Raw genomic sequence first — 27,549 nt, 5'->3', positions numbered from 1 at the left:
GTAAGTTTTTCGTCTGCATCTGAGACCACCTCAGCCTGGACTGCATTGTCCATATCAGTATCAGCATTTTGGTCAAAAGCATTCAACAAGTCTCTTGGAAGTTCCAAACTGTCCCTCATATTCCTGCCTTCTGAGCCTTCCAAACTGTTCCAACCTCTGCCTGTTAGTCATTTCCAAAGTGGCTTCCACATTTTCAGATTATCTTTATAGCAGTATTCCACTCTGCTGGGACCAGTTCTCTGTATTAGTCCATGTTCACACTGCTATAAAAATATACTACCCGAGACTGGGTAATTTATAAAGAAAGGAGTTTTAATTGACTCACAGTTCTCCATGGCTGGGGAAGCCTCAGGAAACTTAGAATTATGGCGGAAGGGGAAGCAGGCATCCTCGTCACAAAGGTGGTAGGAGAGAGAGAGCGAGCTCAGGGAAACTGCCACTTTCAAACTATCAGGTCTCCTAAGAACTCCCTCACCATCCTGAGAACAGCGTGGGGAAAACCACCCTCATGACCCAGTCACCTGCCACCAGACCCCTCCCACGACACGTGGGGATTACAGTTCAAGGTGAGATTTGGGTAGTGACAGAACCAGCCCATATCACTTATGAATCTTTTTTTTCCTGCCCTGTGTGAACAAAACGTTTATGAATCTTTAAGCTAGGTGATCCTGATCTTTAAATCTTTGCAATAACTTCAATGAAACAGGAGTTTTAGGAAATGGGAATTTTCTCATATGTGAAGTTGTGGCAGCTGATGCTCCTTTATTGTAAACTTGATGGCTACCAAAAACTTTGAAGGTGTTGCTAAACAAATTTTTATAAAATATAAATCTGTTAAATGTCTGTTAAAAAATGTATAAAATATTTCATTGTATTTTCTCATGTAGTAATATACTAAAATGAAATAACTTCAGACATTATAGCTTCAACCGAAAGATTGGTTGTCGCAGGATCATTCTTCTGGGTATCAGTGATTAATCTTTTATTCAAGGATGCCTCTATTTTTGCCAAAAATAAAAAAGTACTCAAAATTCTGTAACATGAGTAGTAGTTGGATTCTGGTTGATTTACTATTATTGGTTATAATGTGTTTATTTTATTACTTGACCAGAATATGAATTTAATGATAAAGAAGGTTGTTTTTATTTTTTAAAAATGGACGTTAGTAAATATAATTTCCTGGTGAGTTTAACTTTGTGTACATTTTTGGTAAATGGAAAAATTTAATGTTTTATTAAAATGGATTTCTAGTGTAGTTATTTTTATGTCTTGGTGTCAAGGTTATATAGAAAAAACATTCACTGGGTGGGCATAGTGGCTCGTGCCTGTAATCCCAACACTTCGGGAGGCTGAGGCGGGTGAATCACTTGAGGTCAGGAGTTTGAGACCAGCCTGGCCAACATGGTGAAGCCCCATCTTTACTAAAAGTACAAAAATTAGCCTGGCGTGGTGGTGCACGCCTGTAATCCCAGCTACGCGGCAGGCTGAGGCAGGAGAATTGCTTGAACCCAGGAGGCAAAGGCTGCAGTGAGCTGAGATTGCTCCATTGCACTCCAGCCTGGGTGAGACTCTGTCTCAAAAAAAAAAAAAAAAGCATTCACTGACATTTCTGAATGCCAGTGATTTATTGAGCATTTCCCCAGAATTTCATATTGACAGATGTTTACATGGTAGATGGTTTTATTCAAAATAATTTTTGTGAACCTGAGAGTGAATATAAAATGGAAAGAAGAATGATTATATTTGATGTTAAACCTGAGTTTAGAGAGCTTTAAAAATAATATGTGGGCTGGACGTGGTGGTTCATGCCTGTAATCCCAGCACTTTGGGAGGCTGAGATGGGTATATCACTTGAGGTCCGGAGTTTGAGACCAGCCTGGCCAACGCAGTGAAACCTTGTCTTTACTAAAAATAGAAAAAATTGGCTTGATGTGGTGGCGCATGCCTGTAATCCCAGCTATTTGGGAGGCTGAGGCAGGAGAATCGCTTGAACCTAGGAGGCAGAGGTTGTAGTGAGCCAAGATTGTGCTGCTGCACTTCCAGTCTGGGTGACACAGTGAGACTCTGTCTCTTAATAAATAAATAAATAAATAAAAATAAGAATAGTACATGAATATAGGAGGACCAACTCAAGTGGTGTGGTTAGAAATAATGTTTCTAGCTAAAGTGAAAATGAAAAATTAAAATTATGTTTTCTAAGCTCTAAAAAGTAAGACAGTAGTAGTCTTTGAAGCCTTTCCTGACAAATTTCTGTAGCCAGAGTAGAAGTTGGGGGGGGGGGGGGGAAAGAAAGCAAAAAAACCAGCTTGACTGGTGAGTCTTTATAATAAAGATTACTCACCAGTGTGGTTTCATGGTATAATGGCAGAATTGAATTTTAGCCTTCAGATTTCAAAACAACCTACTTAGAGTTTAGCAAAGTGAAAATACAGTAAATCCATAGAAACATACCATTATGTTAAGAAGAAAAGAAATGAACTTCCATGGACTACTCCAATGAGAGATGGTCTCAGACTTCAAAATGAAACATAGTAAGTGTTAGTGGAATATTGCACTGCCATTTAGGACAATAGAAGGAAATTAATTTTGATTTATACATGAACCTTTTCATTATTATTTATTTTCTGAATTACATTGGCATGGATATTAAAATACAACTAAAATCAAGTGAGGAATAATGGTTAAATTTTCAATTGTAGACATTACCTCCTATTTACAAAGTGAAAAAACATTGCCTTTGGAAATTAGGCTATTTTTAAAGGAGATGCCATCTATCCATAGTGAATGGCAGTTATTGATTAGAATCATAGACTGTAGAACACCCTTATTTTCAGTAAAGAAATGGAGCTTCAGAGAGATAGTCACTCTTTCAAAGTCACAGCTGGTTTGTGAACAAATTGAGATGCAAAACCTGGAACTCTCAACTCTTCCTCAAGTATCCTGTGGCATTTTTCTTGCTGCGAAAATTCCAAACCATCTTTATTTTGATAGAACAAAATACAGCTTCAACTATGAAAAAATACTTCACTTTAAAAGAACTTCCTGAAACACTTACATTAGGAAAAATTATGGATAGCAAATTAATATCATTTTCACATCCTGTTGAAGAACGTTTTGCCGAAAACACTAGTAAAATTCTGACTTGTACAAGAATATAGCATATAAGGCCAGTCATTGTGACTCATGCCTCTAATCCCAGCAGTTTGGGAAGCCAAGGCAGGCAGAATGCTTGAGCCCAGGAATTTGAGACCAGCTTGGGCAACGTGGTGAAACCCCATCTCTACAAAAAACAAATACAAAAATTAGTCAGGTGCGGTGATATGGTGCCTGTAGCCCCAGCTACACAGGTGGCTGAGGCAGGAAGACTGCTCGAGGCCAAGAGATTGAGGCTGCATTGAGCCTCTGCATTGTGCCACTGCACTCCAGCCTGGGTGACGGAGACCCTGTCTCAATCAGCCAATCAACAACGGAAGTCCAAACCTTGTGACCAAAGTCTTTAAGTATTTGCTAGGTGATAGATAAGGAACTAGACAGAAGGGAGAACAAAGAAGAGTAATCTTTTAAATGTTATGTAGAATTATCTTCTGCTTTTTAATATTAAAAGTTTGGAATTTAAATTTCTTAAAGTATCTCAAAATCCAGTTCTCTGTCCAGCTTAATTTATTTTACTGGACTTTGAGTAAAAGACTGTATTTATGATATTGGTGAGTTAATTTAAAAAATTCAGGAATCCAGTGATTCAAATATGAAGATTTGGGGGATTGTTTATGGATTACTTTTAGGGCACCTTTTTTGTTTTAGTCACCGTGGGTTACCACACATTTGCTATTACCTATACTTCTGTGGAATTTTTGCATACAGTTTTATCAAAATCAACTATTTAAAAAGACCTTCTGGCTGGGCATGGTGGCTCATGCCTGTAATCCCAGCACTTTGGGAGGCCAAGGTGGGCAGGTCACTTGAGGTCAGGCGTTCAAGACCAGCCTGGCCAACATGGCGAGACCCCTGTCTCTACTAAAAATATAAAAATTAACCGGTCATGGTGGCACGCATCTGTAATCCCAGGTCCTTGGGAAACTGAGGTGGGAGAATCACTTGAACCCAGGGAGGCAGAGGTTGCAGTGAGCTGTGATGACCAGAGCAAGACTTCATCTCAAAAAAAGAAAAAAAAAATCTTCTTTCTCCCATAAATATGATACACTTACTGTGTACCCACAAAAATTAAAAATAAAAAAAAATGCTTTCTTCCTCAGGGAATTTCCAGATAGTTTTTCAACCTCACTTTGTGCTTCATAAATTACAAGTGTATTTCAGATGATTCCAAAGTCTGGAATTAAACTGAATAGATAATATTTTGTATGATGTGATTGAAATAGCCTAAGGAGTAAACAGTTTTATGCCTTATGTGGACTGTTGTAGTTTGTAATACCTCAAAAATTTTATAAATCTATACAATATATTTTTCTGAAGATAATGTGAGGTCAGCACAGTAATTTTTCTTTGTCGGGTCATTTTCTCAGTATGGCAGCTTCCTTTCAGGCTCACATTATTGGATTATTAGAACTTAATTTCTCTTTTGCTTTTTATGATAAATTCAGAAAAGGTGAATGAAGAAGGAAAATAAATAGATACTAACATAATTTATTTAGTGGTAACTTGGAAAAACTAATAAAACTGAATAATTGCTTGCTATGCTCTTTGTTGAAATAGAAAATACAGCTAAAAGCATAGAATATACTACATGATACTTTAAAGCAAAATGTTCTGTGTGGTGCTGGTATAGATGTAAATGTTTTATTTCTATTGGCCTTTTGTATTATAAGAAGTATATACATAGATTAAAGATTAATACTATGTATGTGTGGCCTTCAAGTCCTGTGTATCATTTCATGAAAATGGGATGGGCAATTGGGAGAAATGTTTATTTGGCTAATATTTTATAATTTTTGACTTCCTCTATTTAGTGAACCTACTTTCTTTATGAAAACTTTTCATTTATCTCAGGTTTATATAGAAAATTCCTGCAGTGATTATTTTCCTTAACTTTTAGGAGCAGCTTATTAAGATGAGGTGGAAGGTACTGTCTGTATTCTATAGCCATGAACATTGAGGCAGAAAATAATAGTAGAGATATGCCTAAGTATGCTAAGTCCTATCAGAGCTTCCTATGACATAGTATTTGAAGAACTTTTTGAATATTCTTGAAATTTTCAGAGTCCTAAGAGTTGGAATTAATTGTACAAATGCATATGTGTATAAAAAGTAAATAAAACGCAATAGATACTTTTGATTATTTTGTTAGGTTCAGAGCTTAAGCTTGTTTCTTAATTCTTGCTTTATTTTCGTATCATGCTAGTCCTTTGCTTATTTTGCACATTTTTCATTTTCATTCTTTTACCACCTTTCCTTTATGTTTTAATCCTGCCCCGTTTTTTCACATGACAGGAAAAAGCCCGATCATATCAGGTACCAAATGGCTTCCTTCCCTTTACCCTCATCTTACTCCAGTTTCCTTTTTGGCACGAGAAAGCTCATAATTAACTTGCATTTCAGTTGGATTACTTGCAATGGATAAAAAGTCTCTTTATGTTTTAAATTGGGAAGAAAATATAAATATTTTATTTGAGAAATGGAATTATATCTTTTAATTGCACATCTCCTCAATTTGTTTTAATCTGTAAAGGAATATTTGATTTATTTATAATTACCCAAAGAAGATACAGATTGAGTAATTTTCCTTTTTAAAATATGTGTTATTTTTTTAAAAAGAGAAAGGCTGGATATGGTGGCTTACACCTGTAATACCAGCATTTTGGGTGGTCGAGGTTGGAGGATCACTTGAGCCCAGGAATTGGAGACCAGTCCTGGCAACATAGTAAGACCCTGTCTCTGCCAAAATACATAAACAAAGAAGAAATTAGCTGGGTGTGGTGGCATGCCTCTGTGGTCCCAGCGTCTCCAGAGGCTGAGGTGGGAGGATCACTTGAGCCCAGGATTTCCAGACTGCAGTGAGCTGTGATTGCACCATGACACTCCAGGCTGAGTGACAGAGTGAGGCCCTGTCTCTAAAAAAATTACATATATGTCTAAACAAATAAAAATACAGAGGGAAATAAGCCAGTAAACTCTTTTTAAAAATTTGAGCAGTAACTAGGATTAGTCCTTTTGGTAAAACCATATTGATTATGTTGAAAGAATACATTGTCAGTTCCTTACCTTTTTTTGTTTTGCCATTTATTTTCTCTGTATAAAAATAAATTGAAGGCCGGGCGCAGTGGCTCACGCCTGTAATCTCAGCACTTTGGGAGGCCGAGGTGGGTGGATCACAAGGTCAGGAGATCTGGCTAACATGGTGAAACTAAAATACTAAATTCTACCAAAAATACAAAACAAATTAGCCAGGCGTGGTGGCGGGCGCCTGTAGTCCCAGCTACTCGGGAGGCTGAGGCGGGAGAATGGTGTGAACCTGGGAGGCGGAGCTTTCAGTGAGCCGAGATTGTGCCACTGCACTCCAGCCTGGGCGACAGAGCGAGACTCTGACTCTTGACACTTAAATGGATATGTAAATAAACCCATCATCCTTATAGTTCTAGGCGCCGTGTCTTGATTGGGCGCCGTGGCTCATGCCTGTGATCCCAGCACTTTGGGAGGCTGAGGTGGGCGGATCAACTGAGGTCAGGAGTTCAAGGCCAGCTTGGCCAACATGGAGAAACCCCGTCTCTACTAAAAATACAAAAATTGCCGGGCATGGTGGTGCATGCCTGTAATCCCAGCTACTTGGGAGGCTGAGGCAAGAGAATCGCTTGAACGCAGGAGGTGGAGGTTGCAGTGAGCTGAGATCATGCCACTGCACTCCAACCTGGGCAACAGAGTGAGACTCCGTCTCAAAAACAAAAACAAAATCAAAAAACAAAACAAAACAAAAAACTGTCTTGTATTTTGGCTTTGTGGTCAGTTTCTGAATCCAAAGTTAAGAATTTTTGCTATATTTCACAGTCCATGAGCTGTGTTTAAGTCTTACTTTTCCTTTTCTTAGAAATGTTAATAACAATTAGGGCCGGGCGTGGTGGCTCATGCCTGTAATCCCAGCACTTTGGAGGCCAAGGTGGGTGGATCGCTTGAGACCAGGAGTTAGAGACCAGCCTGGCCAACATGATAAAACCTCATCTCTGCTAAAATTACAAAAATTAGCAGGGTGTGGTGGCGTGTGTCTGTAACCTCAGCTGCTCGGGAGGCTAAGGTACCAGAATCGCTTGAACCCAGGAAGCGGAAGTTTCAGTGAGCCAAGATCACACCCCTGCACTCCAGCTTGGGCGACAGAGTGAGACTCTGCCTCAAAAAAACCAAAAAAACAAGAACAACAGCAACAATGAAATGTTAATAACAACTAGGATTATTCTATAGAAAGAATTAAAAATTATATTCCCTTTTACTTACTTGATTAAAGTTTTGATCAATGTTAGGTTATTAGTTTTTTTATTTATAATAGCAATGGAGGAGTGATAGTGTCGTAAGACACACAGGTCTTAGTATAATAGTTGAAAAAATGTTTTCTACCTAGGATGTATGACGTTTTTCCTTAAGAGATGTAAAATTAAGAGTTTATATTTTCTAAAAAAAAAAAAAAGTTTATATTTTCTTTCCTCAGTTTATAAAAACTGATGATATGAAAACGTCATTCAGAAGCAGATAGATGGCAGAGGAACTGGGTTTCAGAAATACATATGATCCTTAGAGTTAGTAATCAGAGGGATAGGTCTCTCTATCTACAAACGACATATGTTGTAATACAGCATTTTGATACTATTTTTAGAAGATATTGTCTTAAGATGCAGCAGGTCAAGAGAAGTTAATTTTTTGAAGACCTCAGAAGCGTGAAAAGTTTACATAAGTGTGATTTTTGTTGCTCAGTAAAACTCTTGGTAGCTTTCATCGAATTATAGAATTTACTATGATATAAAACAAATGATTTTGTATTACTGCAGTTCACCCTACTTCAAATGATTTTTACATAAACTCTTCGTCAGTATCAGAGATTGTTTCCATTGCATGTCATCCCATGTGGCAGGGTTGCACCATTTTGTTTGTTTGTAGGTATTTCCTTAACATTTCTAACCAACTATGTGTCCCAAAGTAAAGAAACCCAGAAGTTCTTCCTTTTCTAGCCTACCTCTTGATGATTTGCATTTAGAGGCAACCCAGCTCATTTTATCTAGATGCTTATTTAACAAATGTCTTTTTTAATAATAAAGGTGATTCCTCTTTAAGTGTTAAGAAAACCTAACAGTCTTTCTAGTGAATGGCTGAAAAATGGAAAAGCATCTTCTAGTCATGAGATGAGAACAGCTTTGGATAATTAACTTAATTTTTAAAAACAGAAATTCTAAATGTCTAAATACAGTTGCTAATGCTTCATATTAGTACCAATGAAAAGGTAGAATCTCTATCTGCTAATTGATTAATAACTAATGTTACAGTAGAAATCATCTCACATGAAACTAATTTTGAAATAATGATTCAAATACTGTTTTACTTTTCATGCTTGATAAGAAGTTTTGCTTTCTTTTCTGAATGGCTTTTGGCTGTGAATTTTTTTTATGCCTTTAGGTCTTTTATTGTTTTAATAAATTAGAATTAGTAAATATGTCATACATAGCTTAGATTTTTCTTCTAAAGAAGATCATAAGTAAATTGTTTGCCTAATAATTTACAGTAATGAGCAGAACCATATAAATACTTGAGTGAATCATTTGTAGTAATAACTTTGATTAATTTGCTTAGGAGTATTTTATATGAAACTAAGACCAAGCTAATTTGTGATTATCTCTTGTTAGATGTCAGTTCTGACATGATTAGTTTTCTGTTGTGCTTATCAAATCAGACTCTTACTGAATTATCTGCCGAAAGGTTGAAAATAAAGCACAATTTGTTTCAATGTTTTTCTGTATACAAGTGGATACCTTTTTTTTTTTTTTGAGACAGAGTCTTGCTCTGTGGCCCAGGCTGAAGTGCAATGGCGTGATTTTGGCTCACTGCAACCTCTGCCTCCCAGGTTCAAGTGATTCTCCTGCCTCAGCCTCCTGAGTAGCTGGGATTACAGGCACCTGCCGCCATACCTGGCTAATTTTTGTATTTTTTATTAGAGACTGGGTTTCACTGTGTTGGTCAGGCTGGTCTTGAACTCCTGACCTCAGGTGATCCACTTGCTTTGGCCTCCCAAAGTGCTGGGATTACAGGTGTGATCCACCGTGCCTGGCCACAAGTGTATACTTTTATTCACAATATACATTTATGCCAACTTTATAAGAAAAGCAATTATTTCTGGGGAAAGAGTTCAGTTATTTTTGAGGAACCTCTGTAAATTTGTACTTTAAAACAGTTATTATTTGGTGACAGAATAAAGGATAACTGCTTTTGTTAGGATGTAAATTTATGACATGAAATTAATCAAAATGTAGTACTTTAATTTTCCTAACCTGTGGTTTTAAAACGTTTGTTCTTTACTTTCAATAGTTTTCCCATATTAGAATCAGTTTATATAAAGCAAAACAATACAATGCACTTCTCAAAACATAATTACTACAATGTGATTTCCAGTGCTTTCTCAAATATTTCATTTCTAACAATGGAAATAAATTATGTTTATGAAAACTTAATCTATTTTGTGTTTCTGTAGGCGCTGGTTTTCAATACAGAATAATCAGTTGGTTTACCAGAAAAAATTTAAGGTAGGTGTTAATAAGTGAAAACCCAATGAGTTACCAATTTCAGTTATTTATCTTTTTGTTTTGGTAAACATTGAAGTCTGTAAATACTCATGTGTGTAAAATTAATGTAATTATTAGTTTTCTGGTTGAGCAGGTATAAGAGGACTCCAGGGTGGAAAATTTCAACATTTCATTCTTAAAAGGAAAGTGATTTTGAATCCTGAGTTCTTACTTCCTCTCTTTGAGATGGATTTTTCTGGGTCACAGGATTTTAAAAAATGTTTTGCTAGCTTTTAAATGGTATATATTAGTTGTACATACTTTTGTGGTACGTGTGCTATTTTGATACTTGTATATGATGTGTTAGGATCAAATCAGGGTAACTGGGGCATCAATCACCTCAAACATTTTTCTTTGTCTTAGGAACATTACAAATCTCCTTTCCTAGCTATTTTGAAATATACAACATACTTTTATTTCTTTAAATGTATCTTTGTCTAGTGCATGACAGAAATAACACTGCCATTCCATACCACTATTTTGAAGATGAAAGAGAGGATGCCTTTTAAATAATGTCACAATAGGGCCAAAGGTGATAGGACAGAATGGTTAAAAATTACATTAATTAAAATGTAAGCTGAAAGTAATTTAAATAGAACCCCTTAAATTTGTTCATATTGTTTTATATGTTTGTTTTCCTGAACCGTATTTTAAGGATGAGGAAGTATTATTTATGGGAAGGACATATTGGGATTACATGTGAGTTGAAAATATTAAAATAACTAGAAAACAAAAGAATGAATCATTAGTTATTCTCATAACTAATGATTATCTGAATGATGTTCTGTTAACTGCAAATTTCAAATCTCTACTCTTGAGATGACACTGAAATGTTACTTGCGAGGTTCTATGGTAGCAGGTTTGTATGACAGAAGCTGTTTAATCAGCTAATTAGTTCATGGTTTCTTCTATTCTGATAAACTTGGTATTAAATAGTAGAACGTGATAAAATCTTTTGATTCACTTAGGTATTTTAGGAAGTTGTAGCTTTCTTTGAGGTATTTAAAGCTTGACTGAATAAAGGCTTCTCTTTTGGAGGAAAGTAGCTTTATTATATGTGAGTGGGAACCAGGAGAGGATATGAAAGAAAATGGAAGAAAAGCCGCAGAACATTAACATTTATTGAGAATCTACTAGGTATCAGCTGTTGGACCAGGCTCTTTATATGTAAACCATTTCATTTACTCTCTATGTAATTTATGAGGCAGATACAATTATTAACAGGACAAAATTACTTTTATGTCTATATTGATAACCCCTATCTGTGTCTAAAAAATTAGACCAGTTATGCCACGTAATAGTTTTAAGTATTTTATTATTGGTAGTATTAAACCCTAAGTGGAAAAGTGTGGAAATGTGGTTTCCTCACCGTAGGATAATCCGACTGTAGTAGTTGAAGACCTCAGGCTCTGCACAGTGAAACATTGTGAAGACATAGAGCGACGATTCTGCTTTGAGGTGGTCTCACCAACAAAGTAAGTGGTTCTAAAGGATCTGTGATTTGCTTTTATGTTTTTATAGTTTGTCTTAAAGAACTTCCCAGAGTAGAGGAATTTGCATTTGTCTGTAATTATCTGTGCTAAAGAGGAAAAAAGTTTTAAAAATAAATTTCAATAATTAATGTTACAGATGTAGTCAGATATTTATGTAACTTTTACCATTTATCCTATTCTTTAATTCCATAAAGGTGATTTATGTGCTCATATGAAAATTTTAGCTATTAAGATGATGAATTGAAATCATATGAGTTTCTTTGATAACTATCATTTTATATTTGTACCCAGTAGAAAAAAAAATGAGTATTTTTATGTTTATATGGTAAATTTAAGAGGTTTTTTTTTTTTTTAATATTCTGGGATGGGTTATTTGTTTTTAAGAGATAATTTGTTTCATTGGCACCTTGATTTCTTCGTCAACATACTTTACCCTAAAGATACATGAAATAAAAACTTTTTTCAACAAATTATATATATTTTTTTTGCTAGAAAATTATTAAATAGCAAAGTGGAAAAAATACAAAGCTTATAGGGTGTTTTTGGCATTAACTGAGTGTCTGAGAAAATATGTTATTTCCTTTTAGAAGCTGTATGCTCCAGGCAGATTCCGAAAAGCTGCGCCAGGCATGGATTAAGGCTGTTCAGACCAGTATTGCTACTGCTTATAGAGAGAAGGGTGATGAATCAGAGGTTAGTAGAGGTATTAGCAATACCAAATAATATATTGCCAAAATTCTTGATTTTAGTTGCAACATTATATGAGTATAGGTAACATCGTTTTTTATGGAAGATGATTTTATGTAATTGAAATGAATTTTATTTTTAAAATGTGGATTTCTTTTTTATTTCTCTTGATTTCACTTACCATTTTATTTCAGTATTTGTGAATGTATGTTTGTTTTAATATTTGAATATATGAACCAGATTGGAATAAGGTATTTCCCTGTTAGTGTTTTTCCCCCAAACTATTGTGCTATTTTAGTTAATTATAAAAGAAAGTAATCATCATGAAAGGTATTTATAACTGAATGAAAGCAAAAAAGGGAAGCACAATATTGACTCTTAGGTGAAGGCCCCTTAAAAAGATAAGGTGAATGTGGAAACTTAGGTCATAGTCTGGCCTTATTTCTCAAAGAGCTTACTAAGAAAGTCTTTTGGGCAAGGCAGTGAGTGAGTAAATGAGTCCTGAGAAATGGAACTCAGCACTTTTGGGTCATCTGGCAAGACTGTGGCATAGGCTTAGTGATAGATAATTGTCGGGAATATGGGGAATCGATTTTTCTCTAAACTGTATTTCAAAACTTACCATGGCCAACTTCCAGCTCCCAACTATAGATCAAAGCAGAACCTTTTCAGGCATGGGATTGTGGGGGACGACTAACTTGATCCAAGCAGAAAGGCGTAGAGATGAAAGCAGGAGTGGACCAGAAGCCGAGCTTATGTGAACTTGTCTGGGTGCAAATGATGGGAACATTGACAAAGGGCATGTTGGCAAAGATAGCCCTCAATATGTCTGGCTCTAGAATCACACGTCTCCAGCCTGGACCAGTCGCTCCCTGAGCCTGCAGTATGGCTGTCAGTCTGGGATTTCCTTACAAAATCATTTCTGGAGATTCTTCTCTTTCCTGTATCCCATATCTTTCTCCTCCTTAAGAAAAACTTAAGTACTTTCTCTAGTAGCTTCCTGAAAATGAGGCATTTGTAATTCTATGCATGTCTGAAAATGTCTTGATTCTGTCCTCATATTTGATTGGTAGTTGGGCTGGATATTTTAAGATTGGAAATAATCCTGAGAATTTTAACAGCATTGTTTGTTTTTTTAGTTTCCAGTGTTGATGTTGAAGCTTTTCTTTTTAATGATCTTTTGTATTTCTCCTCTGCAGTTTCTCTGTATTTTCTGGATTGGTATTATGATTTTCTTATTTTTGTGTCCGTGTGTGTTGTTCTGCTCTACTTTCTGGGAAATCTTCTCAGTTAATCTTTCAAGTCTTCTATTGAATATTTCAGTTCTGCTAGCACTTACTTAATTTCCAAGAGCTCCGTTTGTTCACTAACTGTTTATAAATATAGACCTGTTCTTTTTTCATGGAATCAGTGTTAGAGCTGTGGTTCTTAACCATCATTGCATACTATGATGTCATCACACAGGGAGCTTAAAAAACCCCCATTGCTTAGGTACCACCCCAGAACACTTGATGGAGTTGACCATCAATACTTTAACAGGCTTTCTAGGTTAGTTCCATAAACAACCAAGGTTGAGAGCTATTGCGTTAAAGGCTTCCTTTGGCTATCTGATCATAAATGTTAGGCACTAAAAACTTCTTTGGAAGCTCTGAGCACTGAATTAGGACTTTGTTGACTGTGGCCTTCGCCTAAGTCTGGACCATTTGTTGAGGAACAACCATTGTCAGGGTCTTTTTGAGTCTTTTCGGCTGGTGTGATTTCCCAGAGAAGACTCATTGATCTCACCTCACAGGTGTGAGGGACTGGTGGGGAGCTAAGCACTGGGTATCTTAGCATATTGTATGTATGTTCATTTAATCCTCTGGCTTCCACGTTTCAGGTGAAGTCGTTCCAGAGACACTCTGTTTTAATCCTCCAGAGGATAACTTCGTCATTGTGTTTATGTGTAGAGAGCAGTCAGTCCCCTAGTGGCATGGAGATGGGGGGCAGCGACAATAGGATTGAACTGTCCTGCTTAAACAATCATTCCTCCTATTAATACTTTTGTGAATTGGTGTTATATTCAGTGCTGTGTTCCTTGAAGTGGCTGACCCAAGTTATGCTGTGCTTGTGTACTTAGTTCTCTAATTTGGTGCAAAAACATTAGCATATAGAGAAAACTTGGGAATGAACCAACCTGATTTCTATATATAATATTGACATTCTTTCCTTATATAATTGCTCATTAGCTGATTCCCATTATCAAACATGTTCTGGTAAAACAAATATTTCTTTCTTAAAATTTCGGAATAATCCTAAACTTACAGGGAAGTTTTTTTTTGAGGTGGAGTCTCACTCCATTGCCCAGGTGGTCGTGCAGGGGCACGATCTCGGCTCGCTGCAACCTCCACCTTCCAGGTTCAAGTGATTCTCCTGCCTCAGCCTCCCCAGTAGCTAGGATTACAGGCGCATGCCACCACGCCCAGCTAATTTTTGTATTTTTAGTAGAGACGGAGTTTCACCACGTTGGCCAGACTGGTCTCGAACTCCTGACCTCAGGTGATCCACCCACCTCGGCCTCCCAAAGTGCTGGGATTACGGGCGTGAGCCACTGCGCCCAGCCCCACAGGGAAGTTCTAAGTACAGAACAAATAACTGTTTCCCCCAAACCTTTTGAGAATAAGTTGTCAGCATGATGCCACATCACTGCATCATTACTTTTTTTTTTTTGGAGACAGTCTCTCTGTCCTCCCGGGTGGAGTGCATTGGCGCAGTCTGAGCTCACTGCAATCTCCATCTCCTGGGTTCAAGTGATTCTCGTGCCTCAGCCTCCCAAGTAGCTGGGATGACAGGCACACAGCACCATGCCTGGCTAATTTTTGTATTTTTAGTAGAGGTGGGGTTTTACCATGTTGGCCAGGCTGGTCTGGAACTCCTGGCCTCAAGTGATCCACCCATATCTGCGTCCACCCGCATCTGCCTCCCAAAGTGCTGGAATTACAGGTGTGAGCCACTGCACCTGTCCTGCATCATTGCTTTCTTTTGTTTATTTTTTGAGACAGAGTCTCACTCTGTTTGCCTAGGCCAACATGAAGCAGGTCAATCTCAGCTCACTGCAACCTCTGCCTTCTGGGTTCCAGGGATTCTTGTGCCTCAGCCTCCAGAGTAGCTGGAGTTACAGGTGTACACCAACACACCTGGCTAATTTTTTTTTTTTTTTTTTTTTGTATTTTTTAGTAGAGCTGGGGTTTCACCATGTTGGCCAGGCTGGTCATAATCCCTGACCTCAAGTGATCCGCCCGCCTCAGCCTCCCAGAGTGCTGGGATTACAGGTATGAGCCACTGCACCCGGCCTGCATCATTACTTTAATGAGTACGTCCCACAACCTAGGACATTCTCCTGTATAATCACAGTATAGCCACCAATCAAGAAATAAACATCGATACATGACTACCATTTAATTTCCAAACATCATTCAAGTTTTAGCAGTCGTCCTAATGATGTTCTTCATGGCAAAAAGATCTAGTTTACAAGTATAGATGGCATTTAGTTGTTACGTCTCTTTAATCTCTTTCAGTTAGGAGTAGTTCCTCAGTCTTACCTTGACCTTCTTAATCTTGATAGTTTTGAAAATTAAAGACTAGTTGTTTTGTAGAATGTCCCTCAATTTGGCAGGAATGTTACATAAATGATATTGTGTTCTTTTCACTTTATCCTCTCAGGGGTCACATGATTTTGATTTGTTCCCACTGGTGATGTTAACTTTGATCATTTGATTCAGGGAGTGTCCTGGTGGGTTTCTCTACTGTAGGATTAATCTTTTAAACTTTGTAGGTAATAAGTATTTTGTTGAGGAGGTGCTTTGAAATGAACTTTTGGCAGAGAATGGTGTTTAGAAACCAAAATAAGTTTTTGAGTGTGTATACACATATACGTATTTACATCTTTTAAAAATACATTTATTTACGTTGAAAACCATTAGTGTGCCTGTTGGTATCTCCAGGTTTGATAGGGTTCATTCTGGTTTTCTCCTTTTCCATATCAATAATTCCTTTCTCTGTGTTGAGAAATCTGGCTCCCATTTGTCTTTAACATGTTTACTTACATGTTTGATCCCCCTGTATGTAACCAATATTCTGTATCTGTTGCCACCTGCCCTAATCTCCTCCCAGCTCTGCGTGGGGTGCCCTCTTGCTCCGTCAGACTCTGACACCTCACACTAGGTGGCGCTCCTGCCTCGCTGCCTTCCTTTCCCTACTCAGGCTTCAGCTTCCCTTGCTGAGCCGCCTCCCTGTGCAGACAGGCTCCTTACCCTTCTTGGGATCTGACAGCCTGCGCATGGTTATGCTTCTATGTCGTTGTGTTTTTCATCCAGCTCGATCCTCTCTAGAATACTGTGTACACACTCTTACCTCGCGTGGTCCTATCTAATGGCTGTTGAATAGAGTTTTCAGGAAGGGCAAGACAAGAGCCAAATTGCATTCTTATTGATTCTTTACTAATATACTGGCTTGTTAAGGTTGAATTTATTTATTTATTTATTTATTTATTTATTTATTTATTTATTTATTTATTTATTTATTTATTTATTTATTTATTTATTTTTTGAGACAGACTCTCGATCTGTTGCCCAGGCTGGAGTGCAGTGGCGTGACTTCTGCTCACTGTAACCTCTGCCTCCCAGGTACAAGCTATTCTCCTGCCTCAACCTCCCAAGTAACTAGGACTACAGGCATGTGCCACCATGCCTGGCTAATTTTTTTTTGTATTTTTAGTAGAGACAGGGTTTCACCATATTGGCCAGGCTGCTCTTGAACTCCTGACCTTGTGGTCCGCCCACTTCAGCTTCCCAAAGTGCTGAGATTACAGGCATGAGGTACTGTGCCCGACCTGAAGTTTTTTTAAACCAGAAGACTTTTTATAGACCATATCTGTCCTTGTTTAGGATCTAAGTACCACGTCTTTGTATTTGGTCATTATGGCCATGTAGTGGGACGGTGGGGAGACAGAGTCTTGCCCTGTTTCCCAGGCTGGAATGCAGTGGTGTGATCATAGTTCACTGAAGCCTTGACCTCCTGGGCTCAGGCAATCCTCCCACCTCAGCCTCCTGAGGGACCACAGGTGTGTACTACTATGTCTAGCTTATATGTATGTATGTATGTATGTATGTATGTATGTACATACATATGATGGAGTCTCACTCTGTCACCCAGGCTGGAGTGCAGTCTCATTATCTTGGCTCACTGCAACCTCCGCCTCCTGGGTTTAAGTGATTCTCATGCCTCAGCCTCCTAAGTAGCTGAGACCACAGGTGTGCACCTCCAAGCCTAGCTAATTTGTATGTATGTATGTATTTATGTACATATGATGGAGTCTCATTCTGTCACCCAGGCTGGAGTGCAGTGGCATGGCTCACTGCAACAGCCCTTTCCCGGGTTCAAGCAATTCTCATGCCTCAGCCTTCTGAGTAGCTGTGACCCACAGGTGTGCACCACCATGCGTAGCTAATTTGTATGTTTGTATGATATGTATGTATGTGTGTATTTACACTCGTATGACGGAGTCTCACTCTGTCACCCAGGTTGGAGTCTCACTCTGTCAGCATGATCTTGGCTTACTACAACCTCCGCTTCCCGGGTTTAAGTGATTCTCATGCCTCAGCCTCCTGAGTAGCTGGGATCACAGGCGTGTACCACCATGCCCAGCTAATTTTTTTGTATTTGTAGTAGAGACAGGGTTTCACTGTGTTGGCCAGGCTGGTCTTGAACTCCTGGCCTAAAGTGATCCACCCGCCTCAGCCTCCCAAAGTGTTGGGATTACACACGTGAGTCACTGTGTCCAGACATATTATTTTTTATTATTTTTTAGAGACAGGCTCTTGCTCTGTTGCCCAGGCTGATCTTGAACACCTGGGCCCAAGTGATCCTCACGCTGCAGCTTCCTAAAGTGCTTGGATTACAGATGTGAGACACCGCTGTCAGCCAAAAAGTTAACTTTTTGTCAATCAGCTATCTTTTACTTTTTTCCTCTTTTACCTAATATCCCTTGAAGTTTTAAACATTATATGTTCTGTATTTGATTCACTCAGTAGTTATAATTATGTAGTTGATCTCTTCTTTAGTATTTATATAAGCTCATACCTTTCCTAGTTACTCACTGCAGTAATTAAAATAATTTGCTTTATCCCTGAAAAGTCTGAAAAAAAAAAATGACTAGCTTAAAGTTTATTGAACACCTTGGAAAAGTGTGGTATAAAACAATAATTTATTTCATTCTTGAGTTTTAATAATCCCTTACCTGTTACCTCTGTCTCCACCCTCCATGTTAAACTAGTGTTCCCCTTTCTCTCTGTCTTCATTTTCTGTACATATGTTCATTGTGTCATTTATTATATATAATTTTAAATGTTTACATTTCTCCCCACTAGAATAAAAGTTCACTGATGGAAGAACCTACATCTTTTTATCCTTGAATTTCTAGCTAGAATATTGCCTGGCTTATGCCTGTAACAGGCCTTTAATTTATTGATTGGAAGCTTTAGTTTGGAGCATGTAGTGTGCAACAAAGTATTTCAATCTTTTTTTTAAAAAAACAAGTAATTCTTAATTCTTTTAGAAGCTGGATAAGAAATCATCTCCATCCACAGGAAGCCTAGATTCTGGAAGTGAGTCAAAAGAGAAATTATTGAAAGGAGAAAGTGCGCTTCAGCGGGTTCAGTGTATCCCTGGCAATGCCAGCTGTTGTGACTGTGGCCTGGCAGATCCACGGTGGGCCAGCATCAACCTGGGCATCACCTTGTGTATCGAGTGCTCCGGAATTCACCGGTGGGTAGGCCTGCCCAGGATTAGAGTTTCTTCTTTTGGATAAGCACAGATTGAAATGGTCATGTTTCATTTGTTAGCTGCCCTTTTCCACTTCCCTAATTTAATGACCAGTTTGTATCTTTGTACCTTTTAAGAAGTGGTTAAAATCCTGGTTTGTAAAAGCTTTTGAGGACTTTGGTTCATCATTCATTACTAAACAGAAGATATGTCCCTATCTGTGTATGTTGAGGGCTTTATTAGAGCCTGTGTCACATTAAAAAAAAATTTGCACAAATATGCAAATGGAGACTTGATAGTAATGCGGTCGTCTTTTTTCCACTTAGGAGTCTTGGGGTTCATTTTTCAAAAGTACGATCTTTAACCTTAGACACCTGGGAGCCGGAACTTTTAAAGGTAAAACAACAAAAAAAAAATTTTGCTTTAAAATTTTCATATTTTCACATTAAAAAAAAAAAGGAATAAATGGAAATGACAGAAGAGGGATGTCATAGAAGTAATGGGACCTCAAAAGGGCTCATGGTTAAGGAAAAGGAGAGAGGCTGGTGTGGTAGCTCATGCCTATTGTAATGCTAGCACTTTGAGAGGTCGAGGTGGGCAGATCATCCTTGAGGTCAGGAGTTTGAGACCAGCCTGGCCACCATAGCAAAACCTTGTCTCTACTACAAATACAAAAACTAGTTGGGTGTGGTGATGGCCATCTGTAATCCCAGCTACTCGGGAGGTTGAGGCAGAAGAATCACTTGAACCCAGGACGTGGAAGTTGCAGTGGGCCAAGATCACGCCACTGCACTCCAGCCTGGGTGATGGAATGAGACTCTGTCTCAAAAAAATTAAAATAAAATAAAATGAATAAAATGAAATAAAAATAGGAGAAAAAGGGAAACCATTCTCTTGCCTGCGAGAGTGTTCTTCCCAGACTTTACTCCTGTTGTTGGGTCCAGAGAGCATTTTAATCCTCTTGTTATCTCATCGCAGGCCTTGCCCTCTCCCACATCTCACCTGTCCCGATACTTTAACCTCTGTTCTCTAGATAGTGGTAATGTCGTCTTAATGTCTGTTAGTGTCCCTTTTACCTACATGTGATTTTTCAGGGAAATGGTTTGGGTGATCTGCTGTTGGTAAAAATGTTTGTTTTTGTGGTCAAGCCTGGAATTGGGCATAACTAGAAGCAATAAGATTAGCCAAGACGGTACAGATATAATTTACTAGCGAGGCAAGGAGACCGTGAACAGAATTAAAGAGGTGAGTAGCAGATGGAAAGGAAAATCTAGAAGAATTTGGAAGATGACTAGGAGTTGTTTGTTATCTGAAGACAGAACCCAACCCAAAAAGAGGTAAAAGTTCAAAAATAATTACCAGAAAGTTGTAAATTTGATAGATTTGCATATTTCTAGGAACTAGACGTGAAAACTGAAAAGAATAGATACTTAATTTTTAACTTACCGTCCTAAGACTGGCTAGTACTTACTGTATAGATAATGCTTTGTTGTCATACTTCTTGCCTTACTGTGGACATAGAGATAGATACAATAGCTGTGATACGTGGCTAGATAGGTACATAGATAGACATGTAGAGAGAGAATGACTCTGTGGGGTTGATAATCTTCTAGGGGAGGTAGTTTGGTGAAAAACAGCAAAGTGATAATATTACTATCAGTTCTTGTTTCATTTTGTTTTAACATAAAACTTCTTTGTAGAATAAGCAACTGTAGAATATGCAAGGGAATTAGTTAACTGTACTTGCTTAAAGGACTTTTAAATTTTAGCTTATTTTAAGGTCTTTAATGTATAGCTTATTTTTCTATTTTTTTTGCTAAACAGCTTATGTGTGAGTTGGGGAATGATGTTATAAATCGAGTTTATGAAGCTAATGTGGAAAAAATGGGAATAAAGAAGCCACAACCAGGACAAAGGTACTATTTCACTTGTCTGTTTCCCCCTAATTAGGAATATAGCTATGATTTTTATTTCACTGTAGTGATTGATTTATAACATTGAGACAAAGTGTTTAAAAGCAGCCATTGCCACTTCTGTTCAAATGTTGGCTCTTTCTTCGGTATGTTAACTAGATAATTATATTGTATTGAACAGATAACCAATGATAGTCTCTAGGCTACGTAGAGAGAGCTTAAAAATTAGGGCTCTACAAGGCCGGGCACGCTGGCTCAAGCCTGTAATCCCAGCGCTTTGGGAGGCCGAGGCGGGCGGATCATGAGGTCAGGAGATCGAGACCAGCCTGGCTAATACGGTGAAACCCCGTCTCTACTAAAAATGCAAAAAATTAGCCGGGCATGGTGGCGGGTGCCTGTAGTCCCAGCTACTTGGAGGCTGAGGCAGGAGAATGGCGTGAACCCGGGAGGTGGAGCTTGCAGTGAGCCAAGATCATGCCGCTGCACTCCAGCCTGGGCGATAGAGTGAGACTCCATCTCAAAAAAAAAAAAAAATTAGGGCTCTACATAGGAATGTAGAAACCCTTAACAGTCAGTTAAAGCAGAGACCAAAGTTCTGTCCACGGCAGCAGCATTCCAAAAGGAGTAATCTATTCATCACTGTCTCTAAGGATCAAGTTTCTGTTCATCTACCGTGGATAATTTTACATTATTCATACTTAATTTAGCAAAGATTTGTTAATCCCATGGTTTATGCATGGGATTACAGTATCCAAGAACTAAAGATGCTAAGTGTGCCTCCGGAAGGGGAGAGGACTTGAGTGTTGTGTTTGAAATTATTCTTCCAATTCTGTATAAGGAGGGCTCATTGAATGCAGTGGCTAAGAGTTGGTACCTGCAAAGCACATGATTTTTGTTGTAGATACTGATTTCATTCTAAGTCTTTATGTATGGCCAATTGTATTTTAAAAGTTATTGCTGTCTAAACCAATATCATTTAAATCAGAATCTTAATTATTTACTAAAACAAGACTGAATTATTTCAGACCTTGAAATAGCCTTCTATTTTAACCAAAGACCTAAACTTTTTAAGAGGATATAAGTAAAAAGTATAGAACAGATATGGCATTTTATGATGGTATCATAAATTAGAAGTTTATTTTATTTCTTCTTAATAATGCTATATGTTGTTTTAAAGTGGTCTTATGAAAAATTACGGCCATCAGTAGTGCTAGTTCAGTATGTGAAATTGTTTCTTTGAGTGAAAATGAAAATAAAATTACTTTCTATAAATGTTTAAGTTTTTTTTCTGGTGATGTTTTCTACTCTGCAAAAAGCATGAGGGGAGTATAGAAATGAATAGCACAAAAATTAAGAGAAAGAAAGAGTACCATATTAATATATGTGATTTTTCAGTTAGGTTATTGTTTATATTTCACTTGAGTGTGAAATCATAGTTCATTAGGTATTTGGAAGGAAAACATATTATATATATGTATAATGTCACAGATTCAGTTTTAACCAGTATTACATTCAGTGACTTTGTTTGAATATATTCAATATATAATGGCTTGTTTGGTATTAGCCATGCTAAGAGATTAAGCAAAACATCATGACATTTTTATGTATATCAGACAGGAGAAGGAGGCATATATCAGAGCAAAATATGTGGAGAGGAAATTTGTGGATAAATATTCTATATCATTGTCACCTCCTGAGCAGCAAAAAAAGTTTGTCTCTAAAAGTTCTGAAGAAAAGAGGCTGAGCATTTCTAAATTTGGGCCAGGGGACCAAGTCAGAGCATCTGCCCAAAGTTCAGGTATTGCAAACTTTCTTACTGTGTCTATCGCTGTTTTCTTAAGCTCAGATCACTTTTATAATCCCTGAACTAATAGCCATTGTTGTATTTTTTAATGTTAAAAACCTGTTCCCTTCTACATATTCTAAGAAAAACTGAATTTCTATGTCTTTAAAATAGTTAACTTTAAACAACACCATAATATTTCACCTTGCTAGGTAATATGTATATTCTAAGGAATAAGACTGCTTAAAATGCAAGGGGAGATGGGAATTGTAAACCTGACATTCCAAAAGCCCTAAGTATCTGATTAACTACCTGATTTCCTTCCTATTTTTTCCTCCTAAATTTTTTCCCAGTAACGTTTTTTCCTGCCCTTTTCCCTTCTTATGGCCTGCTTTGTGCTTTGCTAACTTGCATGTCCCCAGTGATTGCTGTAAATAGCGACGAGGCCAGGCGGGAGTCTCTGTTTTGTCCTGATGAGCTAGATTCACTCTTCTCCTACTTTGATACTTCTTCAAAACTGCGTAGTAGTAAGTACTACTCTTGTGGAGCATTCCAAGTCTGTGCCAGTGGTCATTGTGCGGTGTGGCCATCTCTGTAGATGTTACCCATTGTCTGAGAATTACGCATTCTTACAGTTCATATCTTAAATTAAGCTCTTTACTACCCCTGACATATTATGGAGTAATGAGATGTGTTACAACTCTGAAAATAAGTTTATTTTCAGGTTTTGTGATTGATTTATATCTTGATAAGCTAAGTGTTGAAAAGGGTTAAAATTATATTAAACACATTCTACTCGTGGTGCCTGAGTTCATGTTGATGTGTAAGAGCTCATTTTAAAACCTTGTTTGTGGGAGATTGTTTTCTAAATGGCATGAACTTTAACCATTAGTTAATTTTTCTTTAAAACAGTCAAAAGTAATGACAGTGGAATTCAGCAGAGCTCTGATGATGGAAGAGAATCTTTACCCTCCACAGTGTCAGCCAATAGTTTATATGAACCTGGTGAGTTCTGATGAAAGTCAATATTAATTGGTTTTGTTTGCTGAAAAATGCATGTGGTAAATGTCTACTCTTGATTTTATATATATATTTTATATATATATATGTATTTTTTTTTTTTTTTTTTTTTGAGATGGAGTTTTACTGCCCAGGCTAGAGTGCAGTGTTGGGATCTTGGCTCACTGCAACCTCCGCCTTCCAGTTTCAAGTGATTCTCCTGTCTTAGCCTCCTGAGTAGCTGGGATTACAGGAACCCACCACCACACCCAGCTAATTTTTGTGTTTTTAGTAGGGATGGGGTTTCACCATGTTGGCCAGGCTGGTCTCAAACTCCTGACCTTGTGATCCACCCACCTTAGCCCCTCAAAGTGCTGGGATTTGAGCGCCCGGCCCTACTCTTGATGAAATATTTTAAAGGAAGGGGTCAGTCTTTTAGAAGGTAACTGGGGGGGAGTAATACTCTTAAATGAGAAAGCAGCGATTTCTTCATATTTGGAAATTCTGTCCTAGATATATATTGTTTATACATTTTTTAAATTTTTATTTATTTATTTTTGAGATGGAGTCTCACTCTGTCACCCAGGATGGAGTGCAGTGGTGTGATCTCTGCTCACTGCAAGCTCCGCCTCCCAGGTTCACGCCATTTGCCTGCTTCAGCCTCCCGAGTAGCTGGGACTACAGATGCCCACCACCATGCCTAGCTAATTTTTTTTTTTTTGTATTTTTAGTAGAGACGGGGTTTCACTGTGTTAGCCAGGATGGTCTTGATCTCCTGACTTCGTGATCCACCCACCTCGGCCTTCCAAAGTGCTGGGATTACAGGCGTGAGCCACCACGCCCAGCCTACATTTTATTTTTTATTTTGAGTCTCACTCTGTTGTCCAGGCTGGAGTGCAGTGGCACAATCTTGGGTCACTGCAACCTCCACCTTCTGGGTTCACGCAGTTCTCCCACTTAGCCTCCCAAGTAGCTGGGTTACAGGCATGTGCCACCATGCCCAGCCAATTTTTGTATTTTTAGTAGAGATGGGGTTTCACCATGGTGGCCAGCCTGGTCTTGAACTCCTGACCTCAAGTGATCCACCTGTCTCAGCCTCCCAAAGTGCTGGGATTATGGGCATCAGCCAGCACACCTGACCCATAATTGTACATTCTTCCAAGCCTCATGGTATGTGCTAAAAGTGCCTTACCAATTGCCATGGATAATTTTTAATCCACATGAACTGTGTGTCTTATTGTCCTTTATCTTTCCTTGTGGCTGTTCTATCAGGAGAACGAGATCAGCAACTCCCTCCCCGTTAGATTTCTCTTTTGACTTGTGCTTTATGCCTTTGTTCTCTCCTCCATGATTTCAGTGATTTTGGTCCTGCAGAATACTCAGGGGAGTCAGCAGTCTTCAAATTATTTGAAGTGCTTGTAGTGCACATTGGGATGGTATTGGACCATCCTAGGAATGAAGGGAGGTTCGGTCTAGTAGTAAAAGTTTTTATGGATTCTTGCTGCTGCTTAAGTCCCAACATTTAGGAATATACTCAATTTTAATCTAGTACAGAGTGATTAGCCTGTCCCTTGGATACTGGCAAGAACAGAAAGGCCTGACATAGCAGTGATTGTCTTCGTAGGAGAAGAAGGTGGAATGTTGGCGAATATCTATGTGAAAATCTCCCATAAGCTCATTATGATAGATTAATGGTTTCTTATATCATAGCTTTATTTTTAAAAAATTGTGATAAAATGCACATAAAATTTATCTTAACCTTTTTTTTTTTTTGAGACTGAGTCTCGCTCTGTTGCCCAGGCTGAAGTGCAGTGGTGCAGTCTCAGCTCACTGCAACCTCCGCCTCCCATGTTCAAGTGATTCTCCTGCCTCAGTCTCCCAGGTAGATGGGATTACAGGTCCTGGGTACCATGCCTGGCTAATTTCTGTATTTTTAGTAAAGAAGAGGTTTCACCATGTTGTCCAGGCTAGTTTTGAACTCCTGACCTCAAGTGATCCACCTGCCTTGGCCTCCCAAAATGCTGGGATTACAGGCGTGAGCCACTGTGCCTGGCCCATCTTAACCATTTTTAAGTGTACGGTTTAGTGGCGTTAAGTGTATTCGCATTAGTGTGCTACCATTACTGCCATTCATCCACAGAACTCTTTTTATCTTGTAAAACTGGAACTATACCTATTAAATATTTTTTTCTTTTTCTGCCAGGAGCTCATTTCTATCGATGTATTTGTGTTTGCTTTTCAGAAGGAGAAAGGCAAGATTCTTCTGTGTTTCTGGACTCGAAACATCTTAATCCAGGACTTCAGCTTTATAGGGCATCATACGAAAAAAACCTTCCTAAAATGGCTGAGGCTTTGGCTCATGGCGCAGATGTGAATTGGGCCAATTCCGAGGAAAACAAAGCAACACCACTTATTCAGGCTGTATTAGGGGTATGCGTTTATACAATGACATTTTCAGTAGCAATCAAATATAAAAAAAAATTATAATACGTTCTGAACTGGCTTTAGTATTATCTTTGCTTCAAGAGGTGGGTTGGAAAATAGAAGGAGCCCCTGTGCTATTAATAGTAGTGGTTTCTGAGCATCACTTCGATTGTTTCAACAGTTTTTTTACAGTGGAAAAGAATTCTGATAATAAAAGTATCTAGTGTGTTTTGCTAGTTCACAAACTGCAAATGAATCTCTTAGAATTAGTTCTTGGGAAGAAAATAATGTAATTTATAATTTCTCTGCTTTGGCTGAGGGATATTTTTTTCTTTTGGAGAGAATGAAATGGAAATACCATTTGAGTAAAGAAAACTAATTGTTTTTAAAAAGAAATGTATTACTGTTTCTTGTTATTTGCTTTTGTATATAGTTATCCTCTTTTTTCCTTTAAGGGCTCTTTGGTGACATGTGAGTTCCTCCTACAGAATGGTGCTAATGTCAACCAAAGAGATGTCCAAGGGCGGGGACCGTTGCACCATGCCACCGTCTTAGGGCACACAGGGTAACTGCAGTGCTTTCATATTTAAGGAGACTTTATTTGAAAAATTATTTTGAATTAATGTTTTAGTTTTTCTCAGGTTAAAGTTTTTAGGTAGTGTTTGTAAAGAGATGTGTTCCATGACTTATTTTGTCATGATGGAATTTGAAAGTTAAAAATCTCATTCTGAAAAAGCTACTATTGGTTTTCAGATATGAAAATTTCAAGGCTTACTTTGACCTTAACTTGTCACTAAATAGATCAGTTTTAGTACTTAACTTTCTCTGTTACTAAAATTTGGTGATTTTGTCAGACAACTTAAGCCTATGTTTGTGTTTATTTATGCAGGTACATATACATTATTTCCATAGCATGTACACACACATAACCTATAAGGATAATTTGATTACTTTGTAATTTTTAGTTTTTCCATAGGGTAGCTAAAGTCAAATTCTAAACTAATTTCTTACTTTGGGTTATTGATGTGTCTTCTAGAGCGATAGTAAGATTCACAGAACAATAAAGCCTTGAAAATTGACTTTCTATTATTAGGAAGTGTAAATGAAAGAAAATGTTGGCTTTAGATGAAAAATTTGTGTCTTAAACGCTTGTTTCTTAATAAGACATCTCAGGGTATCCGATTATTACATGGCAGATAAGCAAGAAGCTCTTATTTTAAAATATTTTTAAAATAGCATCTTCATTTATTTAGAGACAAGTTCTCACCCTGTTGCCCAGGCAGGAGTGCAGTGGTGCGATCATAGCTCACTATAACCTTGAACTCCTGGGCTCAAGTGATTGTCCCCTAGTAGCTTGTATTATAGGCGTGAGCCCTGTGCCTGGCTATTTTTGTTAATTAATTAATTTATTTGTTTATTTTGAGATAACGTCTTGCTCTGTCACCCAGGCTGGAGTGCAGCGGCATGATCTCAGCTCACTATAACCTCCGCCTCCTGGGTTCATGCTGTTCTCCTGTCTTAGCCCCCTGAGTAGCTGGGATTACAGGTGTACGCTACGACACCTGGGCTAATTGTTTGTATTTTTAGTAGAGATGAGGTTTCATCATGTTGGCCAGGCTGGTCTTGAACTCCTGACCTCAGGTGTTCCGCCCGCCTCAGCCTCACTTAGTGCTGGGATTACA

At 38.0% G+C, this 27,549-nt stretch overlaps 1 protein-coding gene across 1 annotated transcript in view; it reads left to right on the top strand.

The window, feature by feature from the left end:
- ACAP2 (ArfGAP with coiled-coil, ankyrin repeat and PH domains 2) overlaps positions 1-27,549 on the top strand; it is a 169,736-nt gene that overhangs the window by 125,428 nt on the left and 16,759 nt on the right. The window contains exons 11-20 of the mRNA XM_026455656.2: positions 9,677-9,728; positions 11,142-11,242; positions 11,848-11,953; positions 18,543-18,751; positions 19,075-19,144; positions 20,573-20,664; positions 22,275-22,459; positions 23,357-23,449; positions 25,686-25,873; positions 26,323-26,432. Coding sequence (XP_026311441.1) covers positions 9,677-9,728; positions 11,142-11,242; positions 11,848-11,953; positions 18,543-18,751; positions 19,075-19,144; positions 20,573-20,664; positions 22,275-22,459; positions 23,357-23,449; positions 25,686-25,873; positions 26,323-26,432 — 1,206 coding nt within the window. The remainder of the gene's footprint in view (positions 1-9,676; positions 9,729-11,141; positions 11,243-11,847; positions 11,954-18,542; positions 18,752-19,074; positions 19,145-20,572; positions 20,665-22,274; positions 22,460-23,356; positions 23,450-25,685; positions 25,874-26,322; positions 26,433-27,549) is intronic.

This window comes from Piliocolobus tephrosceles, chromosome 2, assembly GCF_002776525.5.
Source record: "Piliocolobus tephrosceles isolate RC106 chromosome 2, ASM277652v3, whole genome shotgun sequence".
NCBI lineage: Eukaryota > Metazoa > Chordata > Mammalia > Primates > Cercopithecidae > Piliocolobus > Piliocolobus tephrosceles.
Note: the sequence above shows the minus strand (reverse complement) of the source record. Positions and strands in the feature narration are given on the sequence as shown.